At 33.4% G+C, this 12,828-nt stretch overlaps 1 protein-coding gene across 4 annotated transcripts in view; it reads right to left on the bottom strand.

The window, feature by feature from the left end:
* The window catches only part of Micu3 (mitochondrial calcium uptake 3), an 85,167-nt gene that overhangs the window by 25,756 nt on the left and 46,583 nt on the right, over positions 1-12,828 (bottom strand). For 2 of the 4 annotated variants that reach the window (XM_090353995.1, XM_090353992.1), the window contains exons 8-9: positions 10,797-10,835; positions 3,365-3,460 (exon numbers count right to left, since the gene is read on the bottom strand). The exons of 1 other annotated variant lie outside the window; for it this stretch is intronic. In XM_090353995.1, the coding sequence (XP_090210121.1) occupies positions 3,365-3,460; positions 10,797-10,835 (135 nt within the window). The remainder of the gene's footprint in view (positions 1-3,364; positions 3,461-10,796; positions 10,836-12,828) is intronic. One more of the 4 variants, XM_090353993.1, reaches the window with a different exon arrangement.

Below are 12,828 nucleotides of genomic sequence, written 5' to 3'. Positions count from 1 at the left end.
TGGATCATAGCATTAAAAATAAATTAATGAATACATCAATAAATAACTGCTTTAAATGGCTTCATTTTAAAGAATGAAGTAAATTACATACAAGTTCTTCACTATACAGACAAAAGTTTTAGAGTAGCTTTGCAACATATTTTCATTGATTATAATGTAGAATTAATTTTAAGTTCTATCCAAGTGATGAAGAAAATCTTTAAACTCATTGAGTCGATGAAAGTTTTTGAATAACCTATTAAAATTATTAAGAATGGGATGGGAGCTTGGCCCAGTGGTAGAGTGCTTGTCTAGCCTGCAGGAAGCCCTGGGTTCAATTCCCTGGTACCAGAAAAAGCTAGAAGTGGTGCTGTGGTTCAAGTGGCAGAGTGCTAGCCTTGAGAAAGCTCAAGGACAGTGCCAAGGTCCTGAGTTCAAGCTCCAGGACTGGCAAATATCTATCTATATCTATATCTATAAGTAGAATTCAAAGCAAATGCAAAAAAATGGATTTTTGATGCTCAAAGTACTATTTGTAATTCTGGCACTGACTAACTGTACTCAACTGATTTTATAGATTAAATTTATACTTTTGGCTAGACAATGGTAAGAGCTCTGATATTTAAAAATTTTCATTATGTCATTTTAAACTAATTGCAAAACTCTTACTAAACTGAAAATATTTATAGTTAGAAACTTCTTTGAGATAAGATGAGAAGCTGATAAACAACTTACCTGTAATGATGAAAGAGAACTACTGTATTGTATCTCAATTAAATATATATATTAGACATGTAACAAAGAAATATAACTATATTTCAAAGCTTTCTAAGTTAATTTGAATCCTGAAATACTAATACTATATCATGTATACTACACTATAGTTTGTTATAATAGAATCTAGAGGAATTTATAAAGGATTACTGTTAGTTTTTAACTTGATTACAGTAATTGTCATTATTCTCTAATGAGAAAAGTAATTACTTTATGTGGAACTAAAACAAAAGTTTTCTTTTCTTTTTTTTTTTTTTTTTTTTTGCTGATACCAGGGTTTGAACTCAGGGTCTGAGCATTGTCTTTGGGCTTTCTCAAGGTTAGAACTCTATCACTTGGGCCATAGCACCACTTCCAGCTTTTTTCTTTTTTTCTTTTCTGGTTGGTTGTGGGATGTGAACTCTGGGCCTGGGCATTGTCCATGAAATCTTTAGCTCAAGGCTACCATCCTATCCCTGGAGCCACAGTGCCACTTCCCTTCCAGCTTTTTTCTTTTTCTTTTTCATATATTTTTATTGTAATTAATAGAAGGGTTACATTATATTCATCAGATAGAAGGTGCATTACTTCAGAAACATTGATACCCTTTCTCATGTCTTGGTCCCCATTTCCCTCCCCCGACTCCTGCCCCTCATCTTGTTTTCCCCCTTCTTTATCCTATTTCAAATAACCAAATATGCATATGTACAATATATCAGATAACAAGATAAAATACTGTAACAATATGAGATAACCAAAGGACAGTAAAAGAGATGAGAAATAACAGAGTACATTAAGGACAACAATCACTAATTATATGGCTTTTGTTTCTGTATCCTGGAGGTACTTTCATTTAGCCGTCAACTTATACTTCCTTATGTATCCAGGTTTTGCTCTATTGTAAATCTCTGCTAGGAGAGCCCAAGGTTTCTACTGATCATGACAAATGAGGGAAACCATTGAGCCTAATTTCCTTTGAGTCTGGCTTACTTCACTTAATATGATTTTTCTATGTCTTTCCATTTCCTTACAAATGGGGTGATGTTGTTCTTTTTGACAGCAGCATGGAATTCCATTGTCTTCCAGCCTTTTTCTATGTACATGGTACTGAGGAATCGAACCCTAGTCTTCATGCATGCTAGGCAAGCACCCTATCACTAGGCCAAACTCCTAACTCCCAGTTCTCTTTTCTTATTCTCTTCTTTTCCTCACTTTCCATCAGCACGGGGAGAGACCATGTGACTTGTGTTAATTTGAAGGTAGAAAGCTAGGCCATAGCTGGCTTGTAGACACTAGCAGGAATACTGTTTCCAGGTTTTCTTACTACAGTGTGCCTAAAGCACTTCTAAGATCTTTAAATGGAACATTTGTCACTTCATTCCTATGTATTAGTCAAAGCTAACAGTTTATTTAAAAAGGTCATGATCATATCATATTTATTCATCACAGAGAAGTAAAAATAGGGCAAAATTCATTACCTAGTTGGTTTGGACACTAAAATTGAGCACGATCAACAAAATTAACATTTTTAAGAATTTTCCCAAGCTAGAGATGCCAATTGAGTAATTTTGTATAACTAGGTAAAATTATAACTAAGTCAAGCACAGGAGCACATGCCTCTACAGTTCCAGCTCCTTGGTAGGCTAGAGTGTAAAGCTTTCACTTGAGCACTGCACAACAGGGCAAGACCTCATTTCAAAAAATAAAAGGAAAAGGAAAATCAAAAGAAAAGAAGTGAAAACAGATTGTAGTTTACTTTTCTACTTTTATGAGCCATTTTAGAAAAGGTAAACTTAAAATGGAGAAGCCACCTTTATAGAGAAAAAGATAATGAAAAGTAAATGTAAGTGCTGTCAAGTTCTTTTCAGTAAGACTGATAGCTTCATTTAATAACTTTATAAAACTTAATTGCAAAAATGTTTAGTTTTAATAATCCAAGTTCTTGGTAGAAAACATAAAACACTTAATTTATATAACTCAGCCCATATTTAAAATTTAAATCAATATTGACAGTGACATAACAGGAATGGAGTGACAAAGGTCAGTCTACTGAATACAACAACAGGGTGTATTAGTTCCAAATTCAAGATAATAGTGCCACTAGGACACAGACACTCCTGCTTTCCCTTTACCCCACACTGGCCATCCTAAATGACATCATGGTGAAATATTCTTCCTCCATAGCCCTGCACACCATTCACTATTAATTCAGGAAGTTTAGTTTTTTAATCTAACTTAATAGTCAATTATTTTTTATTAGATGAAAACATTTCAGCATTTCACGTAACTTTTTTGATGGGTTAAAAGACTGAATGAAACTTTCCTTAAATAAAGTATGATACTATTTCCTTTTAATTAAATTAGCAGCTGTGTATTACACAATAAGTAAACTCATTTGACACAGATTATTATACTAGCCTTGTAGCCCTATCAGCAGAACTCACATATTCAAATATACTATATAAATTACATATAAATATATATCATACAGAAATTCTCAGTTTATAGTAATTATTACTTTACGGAAGAATATAGAAAACAATGTATTTTTGTTTTCACCCTGTGTCTCTGAAACAAAACAAGGACTGGATTAGCAAAATGGCAAAGACCCTTTGTTTAGGTTTAATTATACCTCTGCGAGGTCTGAAAAGAGTGCTTGGCTTGTGTTACGTCTCAGTGTGTCCCAATAGCTTCTGGAGACAAGTTCCTCAGTATCTGTTTTAAGTACCTGTGGAAGTGTAGGAAGAAAAACTGAAATCTAAAGTATAGTCACAAAGAATGACAATTTATACACTTGAAACCTCTTCTAGCAAACCTTAAAAGAAAAGAAAACACATTAGCTTACCTCCTTTGTCTTCTGTGGCATACAACAGTATTCTATTACACTGCCAGTTAACCATGGGTGCTTTCAAGGGGTAATGGTATATAACCACTCTATCTAAGTACAATGTGGCTTTGTCAGGAAGAATCAAATTCTCCCATTCCTCCCTCTGCCCTTCTGCTGAGATGTATATTACTTTTTAGAAAGTTTGGAATAGAAACTTTATTCACATTTTGTGTGAAGTAAATTCATGTCGAATGTTTTACAATTTTGTAGTAATCTATTAAAATCATACTTTAGTTATTTCTGCTATCATCCATCTTGTTATTGTGCTAAAATCAAAATAACCTTATCTAGACTTCAGAGACACAGATCGTAAATTAATTCAAAGCCTATGGAAAAGGAGTTTGGTAAATTTGGTGTCTCTGTCAATGGATAATCTTTATGAACATTAGATTTCTATAAAAAGTTTTATTTCATTATCTTTAAGTAGTTGCGCCAAGAAGTTATCATTCATCAAATCAGTTTATGAATACAATACATCTTCATTATTCTCCCCCAGACCTTCCAACCATACCTCTCCCCTCAAATTTATTAATTTTGTAGAATATGCATTTTTATTCACAGTATTGCCTAGTCTGAGATTAAGAAGTAATCTAATCTTTCTGTGAAAATCTTGACCTCAAAGCCTAATTTCAATGTATAAACAAAAATAGCTAAAAGTAGTTACAGTCAGGAGAGCTTTTCTCTTTTTAGTTCTTTTTGTCCTAATTTTTAAGAATTGAGTGTCAGTGAGAAAGTTATGTTAGGGGGAAGAACAGATGATTGCTTAAGGCAGAAACTCATAGTCTGCTAACATAGCAAGACCCTGATTCAGTAAACAAGTACAAATCTAGTGCCAATAATACAGTTATTGCATTGCTAAGAACTGTCACAAAAATTCAAATTTTAATTATATTATTGTCTAGCAAACACTGACCATTGCTTAAAGTTTAATGAATGTTAGCAATAAAACATGTAACAGAAACCACATTTAGAAAACAGAAATAAGTAATACTGTAAGTAGCAATGTAGCACTGTGACAGGGAACTTGCTCATCACTCCAACTTTAAATGAGCTTTACCTAAGCGGTATAAGGTTAGGTAATAAATCGAGATGCTAGATTAGCTCCTAGTCTCAAATACTATCTTCATATTCTGAACATATTCATTTTAAGTTGTATTAGCAGGTCAAACATGATTTTGAAAAAAATAATCAAAACTACAAACTAAAAATTAAAGTTTATTAGATACTACTATTAGAATAATAGGAATGTTTCCTTCAGTGAATCCATTTATTTTGCCTACTGCCAAACAAAGGTCACTGATTCTCAACACTATAAAAATAACTACAACATATGAGATAACAAATTGTTATGGTTTAACAAATTGTGTATTTTATAAACACATAGGTAGGAAGAAAATATATAGAAATAGATTGATTACCCCTGAATGGTTAGGATAAGATCTTTTTATTGTTTTCTTCTTGCTTTCCCACAATTAAAATAGTAATGTGTATTTTTCAGGATGTTAGTTTAAAAAGCTAATACAAAACTAAAGTGTCCATATACAAGGTAAGAGAAGTCAGAGGAGAAATGCCTAGACATAACTGATAACACTTTGGGATATGAAACAGGTAATTTTGATGCTGTGGTATAGAAGGCAGTTTGCAAAGACATCTTGTACTATTATCTCTGTATTTGTGGTCTGAGTTTTAGGCCAGATGGGTATTCTAAGTGTATGTATATCTTCATTAAAAGAGAGATGACATTAAAGAAGAAATTAATGAGTTAAGAATAACATATATGTAATATTAATAAAACCACTGATGGGATATATTTTAAAAGTCTAATTTATGGTATTAGAAAAACATGAGGCAAGCACAATACAAGAATTTCAAGTGCCCATGAAAGTAATAAAATCACTTTAATGTATTTCAGAGCTGTACTGATGTGGGAGAGTATACAGATACTGCCTAACTTATGATTTTATTCTTTTAAGTATATTTATTAAAATTTTAAGAATACTAACATTAAGAATAAAAATGAAATAAATGTCTTCTATACTTAAAGGAAAATTATTTTCAGTGAATCCCAAAGAAGGCAGAACAAAATAATATAAAGAATAAAGTTACCAAAATCCAAATCAGAACATAATCACAATGTTAATCAACTCATCTTTCAATTAAAAATCATAGATTTTCATCTGGAATAAAAGAAACCAGTACAAAATATACTATTTAAAAGCTTCAAATCTATAAGAAAAGGTTGAAAAGCGTATTACAGGCTATAAAAGACAGACTTGTAATATGTATAGCTTTCTCAGAATACATGAAAAGTTGAATAAAACAGGTAAGATCTTTAAGCCTCTTAAAGATATTATTTGCCTTTGGCCTGTTGACATTTGCACTGATAGTATAAAAGTAAGATTTGAATCAGTGTGTGTGTGTGTGTGTGTGTGTGTGTATCTGTCTGTATGTGTACCAGTACTGGGGCTTGAATTCAGTCAGGGCCTTCATGTCTGTCCCTGAGCCTTTTTGCTCAAGGCTAGCACTCTACCTACCACTCGATTACAGCTAGACTTGCAGCTTTTTTGGTGGTGAAATGGAACTAAGAGTCTCAAGGACTTTCTTGACCAGGTAGGCTTTGAAGAGCGATTCTCAGCTCTCAAGTCATTTGAGTAACCAAGATTACTAGCGTAAGCCACCAGTACTCAGGTTCACTAACATTTTAAGATAAACTAATAAATATTTTTTAAATTCTAATTTTAACTTTTAATATGGTAACTGGACATAGGTATAATCTACATAAACAAAATCTCTTTTGAACAATGTCAAAAAGTCATACAAACCAAGTCTTTGAAAACCACTGCTTACAGTAATAGAAGATAATAAACTTTGATAGGTGCTAGTGGCTCATGCCTATAATCCCGAGGAGGGTGAGCTACACAAGATTGTGGGCAGAAAAGTCCGAGATTTCATCTCCAAAATAACAAGTAAAAAATAAGGTTGGAGTTGAGCTGAAGTAGTAAACACAGCCACGGCAAAATGTTATTGAAACCCCATTTCAATGAAAGTGATGTGTGGTGATTGTAAGGTACTTGCCCAGAAAGCACAAGGCTCTGAGTTTTAAAACCCAGTACCATCAAAATATATGTGTATGTGTATGTGTGTATAAAGGTAGTATGGTATATTTTAATAACTAAAACAGATTTTCAGGTAAAATAACACTGTAGCCTAGCTAGGACATAACAGAAGAGCCAATTCATTAAAAGATAGAACTAATCTATATTCTATAACACAGATAAGAACAATTCCACAAAACAAAAATTATGAGGATTGTTAGTAAAAATAAGTCTACCATTGTAATATATAATTTAATATGGTAATTTACAGATGAAGCAGACAAAAATATCAGGAATGACTGAGAATTAAAAATATAACTAACAAGCATGGTAAAATATATGCATGCATATGCATATATCTCACACCACCATTATAAATCAAAGAATGCACCCTTTTAAAATAAAAATTATTTATAAATACACTGACATTGTTCTAATTCATAAAATATATTCCAAAACTTGTTAAGGAAATGGTATAACAGTAGATGTATTTTCTAGTAGCAAGGTAATTAAGATAATTTGGAATAAACTTTACAAAATATCATAAAAAGCATGCTAAAGGCAAGCGTACTTGATTTTTAATTTATTTATTCCCTTTCTGGTTTTTTTTTTTTTTGTCAGTCTTGAAGGTTGGGCCTGGGAGCTGTCCCTGAGCACTCCAGCTCAAGGCTATTGTCCTACCACTTAAGCCACAGTGCCACTTCTGGTTTTCTGGTGGATATTTGGAGATAAGAGTCTCACAGATGGAGTTTAGTGCGTGGGCTGGCTTTGAACCAGGATCCTCAGATCTCAGCCTCTTGAGTAGCTAGGATTACAGGTATGAGACACTGTGCTCGATTCTTTTATATTTATTATATTTCTTTTCATCAATTTAGGAAGTTAATTGGGATTATGATGGTATGAGAAAAATGAAAAGAATCTGAATTATTTGGAATGGAAAAGCTAAAGTTAAAAAATTAAAAAAAACCCTTTTTGTAGATACAAAGGAATAGTCTCAGATTTTTTTTCTGTAGGAGAAAATAACTTGATTCAATTAGGTAGAGTCAACTATAAATTTGACTAAATAGAGTACAGGGACTAGGAGCTGGTAGCTGACACCTATAATCCTAGCTACTCAGAAGGCTGAGATCTGAGGATCATGGTTCAAAGCCAGCCAGGGCAGGAAAGTCTGTGAGATTCTTATCTTCATTTAACCACCAGAAAACTGGAAGTAGTGCTATGGCTCAAGTGGTAGAGCAATAGTCTTAAGCTAAAGAGCTCAGGGACAGTGTCCAGGCCCTTACCCTTGGTTCAAGTCCTATGAACAACAATAAAACAACAAAAAAATATAGTACAGGGGCTAGAGAATTTGTCAATAAAACAAAGACTTTAGGGGCTGAGAATGTGGCTGAATGGTAGAGTATTTGCCAAGCACGAATGAAGCCCTGGGTTTGATTCCTCAGTACCACATAAACAGAAAAAGCCAGAAGTGGCACTGTGGCTCAAGTGGTGGAGTGCTAGCCTTGAGCACAAGAAGCTCAGGGACAGTACCCAGGTCCTTTATTCTTAGTTCAAACCCTAGAACTGGCAAAATAAATAAATAAATAAAGAGACAAGGTAACCACTGCTTTTCCTTTTACTTACAGGTAAAACTGTTTACTTTAAATCTCTAATATTCAGCTCCACAATCAACACTCAGATTAGATTATCACATTAGTTGTTTTATGATTTTAGAAACTAGCAAATAATTTTCAGTAGAATTATAATGTTACAATAATATATTTGTGCAATACATGCATTCATATTTTGAATACATTTTCAGACTGAATTTTTCTAATTTTAATACCCTTGTGAGCAAAAATTGTTCTAAAATAGGAAAAAAGCTTATAACTCAGCTAAATTCCCAAGGGAGTTGAGAAACCATATAACCCATCAAGACTGGATAAAAATAATATCAAGTCATCTCCCTTTAGTATATCCATTTTGATAAAATAAAAATGTGCTACCCAATAAAATGTAAAATCATAAAATGTATTTTCCTATTAAATAAACAAGCATGATATAAACAAAACATGCAATTTGCATCTGTTTTTTTTTTTGCCAGTCCTGGGCTTGAGCTCAGGGCCTGAGCCCTGTCCTTGGACTTTCTCAAGGATAGAGCTCTACCACTTGAGCCTCAGCACCACTTCCGGCTTTTTTCTGTATGTGGTACCAAGGAATCGAACCCGGGTCTTCATGCATGCTAGGCAAGCACTTTAACCACTAGGCCAAACTCCCGGCCCTTGCATCTGTTTTGCAATACTGTTTTCCATATCTGAGTGACTGTAATTTGTGTATGCAGCTTAGACAAGGTATATTAGGATCATTTTCTTTTAACTTAAATGATTATTTTCTTTAAACTATATTCTGAAATATAGCTCATTTGCTACTAATGGTAATATAAAAATCACTCTACAGGCGGCCGGAAGTTTGGCCTAGTGGTAGAGTGCTTGCCTAGCATGCACAAATACCCGGGTTCGATTCCTCGGTACCACATACATAGAAAAAAAAAGCCGGAAGTGGTGCTGAGGCTCAAGTGGTAGAGCTCTAGCCTTGAGACAGTCCAAGGACAGTGCTCAGGCCCTGAGCCAAGCCCAAGACTGGCAAAAAAAAAATCACTCTACAGGTAAATTACTTATGAGTTTAAAGGAACAATTAAAGCCCTCACAGAAAATGTCCCAAACAATGATGGTAGATTAGAGAAATAAATCATAAAGTAATAAGTATTCATACATTTCACAGGACCTATGGAATTATAATTTGTGAAATTTTCATTTTATGTATAACATGATTAACAGAGACCTCTTTTTAAAAGTTAAAAAAAAATCATACTTTAATGAAAACAACAGCAAGGGAGTAGAAAATGTTATGGTTTCTTAGAAGTAGGAAAAGGGATAGCAATGAGCGAGAAGTAATACATCTACTATCTAGCAAATATAGCTGTAACCCCTTTATACATTACAATAAAATACTTTTGATAGTACTGGAAAAAAAAGGAAAATGTTATAGTTTCTTATAACATTGGGATTAGCTTGTTTCCTATTCATTCTATTTCTAGTTTGTCTTGTGTTTACTTTTTAATGAAGTTTCTTCCGTTATATGTTTAAATCTAAACAAAAGTTAGTTTTTATAGTTTCAGTTTTGACCTTTATCCATTTAAGGAGTCAATATGACTGCTTTTAGCATTATGAATGACAACTGTAACTCTAATCAGCATAATACTGAGGCAGTTATCTTGAATTCGAGGGCTTCTCAGAATGAATGACCCTTTTAAATGGCTTGAAGGATTACTGGGGAAATGAAATAACTGTGCATGTTTACATGTTTACATTTAAAAAATGGCCACAGCCTATTTTTACACAGCCTGGGCTAACTAGTGAACTCTAACTTGCTAAAGAAAAAAGAAAGATGATAACTTGGCATAAGAATACACTTGGGAGCTAATTTATAGTGATTCCCAACTTTTCAGGAGAAAAGTCCAAAAAAAATAACATTTTTTGAAACACAGCATAATATGCACATATATTAAGTACACCAAGTAGTACCTTATGTCATATTTTTAGACCAGAAAAAGAAAAGCAACAAAGCTTTTAGAAAAAAAATGAGAAATACTGAAAATTAAAACATCTATTCATTAATATATCTATCTTATTAGAAGTGATCAAATACTATATATCAGATGGATATAGTTAGTTTAAAAAATACCTGTATTCTGAGAAAGCATGGACCATTTGTTCTATTATTTACAGGTAACTCTTTGTATACTGCTGAAAATTATAAAATTTCAATTACTCTACCAGAGTTCATGGTGGTTGTTGTTCATTCATCTTTCCTTTATTTTAATCTAAAAAATAAGCAATTAATAAAGATATATAATTGCTCTGTATATTTTTATCTTCTCAAAAATCTAAGAAAGAAATGTAGAAATTTGACTTGGTTGTAGCTTATTTTATTCAATAATTCTAAAACATTCTAGTGATAATCGCTTAAATAAAGTAATAGCAATTTCAAGTGTAACAGGTGAAGACTCTATACATAAAGAACATTTAAAGTATTGTACATACACTATTAGTAGGAGAATGGTATCCATAAAGTTGAAGACGCTGACATAGAGCACAAAGGGCCAAATGAAGTGTCACATTTCAGAATGAACCCAAGTATAGCAAAAGAAAAAAGAAAAAGGCGACAAAATAATCAATTAGGAAGGGCAAATCATTATGCTACATTCTATTTACAAAGCACGCACATGATACAAGTGGGATAAATGTTAAAGATGAGTAGCAAAGTTTTTAAGACTAATATAATTAAACATTAAATGAGCTTGTGCTCACTTCAAACATCTTCACTGCAACCTAGAATCACTACTGCTCGTAGTAAAACATGCTCCTTTAACATATGCACTTTTACTTAGACAAGTTTCAGAAATTTTACATGGGATGGGTAAACTCTAGATGTAGCAGCATGAGAGTGGAAATGGTATGAGAGATCTGTTCTGGAATTCTGCTCTGCTTGCTTCTACCAATGCTACAATGCTAGCTAGACAAGTCAAATCAGCTCAAGATGGTTTTCTCTTTTGTAAAACAGGTACAGAACTTACCTGTGAGAACTGTAATAGGACTAATGGGAGTAACAATTATTATGGACATAGCACAGAGCTCAGCATGTCAGTGTTTCACCAAGTGCTGTATTCCCTGTCCCTTGAGCCACAGACCCACTGCCCATTTCTAGTGATTAGAGATAAGAGTCTCATGTTCTTTAGTGCAGGGTGGCTTTGTACTGTGATCCTCAGATCTAGCCTCCTGAATAGACAGGATTACAAGTGTGAGCCACCACAGTTGACTTGTAGCAGTAATATATATATATATATATATATATATATATATATATATATATATATAGGGGCTTGGACTCAGGGCTTGACCACTATTCTTGGGCTTTCTCAAGGCTAGTGCTCTACCACTTAAGCCACACCACCACTTCTGGCTTTTTCTGTTTATGTGGTACCAAGGAATCAAGCAGTAGGCTTCGTGCATGCTAGGTAGCCACTCTTACCACTAGGCCACACTCCCAGTCAGCACTTTCATTTTATATAAAAAGATTTTAAAATTTAGTTTTGGTTTAATTGTATTTGGCTTTGTTAAATTTCAGCTTAAAGTAATTAGTTGTGAGGTTCTATACAGCCTTTCATTAGCTAAACTTTTGAGAATTTATTATAGTTCACATACTGTTTAACAGCTACATATTTTATCTCATTTAATCCCTAAAAAATCACATGTGGTCATTATTACAATGACCCTGACTATACGAATGGAAATAACTGAGGCAAGAGGTAAAGAATCTTGTTTAAGATCACACAGGCAAAGAGGGGCAGAGGTAATACTCAAAAAAGAAAATTCTGATGTTTAAGTCTCTTATTACATTGTCTCTTTGATGCAAATCATACTTTTTAAAAGCTAAATTTTAGACTTCTAAAAATCAAGACAAATGTTTTAATAATGTATACAGGGTCAGGACTTCTGGTGAATGCCTATAGTCCTGGTTACATGGAAATCAGAGGTAAGAGAATCACAGTCCAAGGCCAATGTGGACAAAAGCATGACTAAAAAGCAAAAGGCCTGGGGCATAGCTAAAGCAGTGCAGTGCTTGCCGAGTAAGTACTAGATGTTCAATTCCCAATACAGACTAAAAAGAGAGGAAAGAAAAGAAAGTGTGAAATTATATTTTCATTTCTGTCACCTTGACAAACACAACATTGCATTCAACAGGATCCTCTACAAAATACCATAAAGAAAAATCATGTATTGGGAATGGTGACACATGCCTATAATCGTAGCTATTTGGGAGATAGAGGTAGAAGGATTGTAGTCTGAGGCTGGCCTAAGAAAAAGTGTGAGACACTATTTGAATTATAAACTAAGCCAGTGAAAAAGAATTGGGGATGTATGACTATAGTAGTAGGATAGTAGCCTAGCAAGAGGCTCTAAATTCAACCCTTAGTACTCAAAAAGTCAGTTCAGATTAGCATTGAAAATAAGTTAAAATTATTATCACTAATATGAAGCCTAGTAGTGAATATTTGTAGAGAGCTATATTGCT

This window comes from Megascapheus bottae, chromosome 20, assembly GCF_031878675.1.
Source record: "Megascapheus bottae isolate mThoBot1 chromosome 20, mThoBot2.hap1, whole genome shotgun sequence".
Lineage (NCBI taxonomy): Eukaryota > Metazoa > Chordata > Mammalia > Rodentia > Geomyidae > Megascapheus > Megascapheus bottae.
The sequence above is the reverse complement of the archived record's forward strand: the minus strand, read 5'-3'. Positions and strand labels throughout refer to the sequence as shown.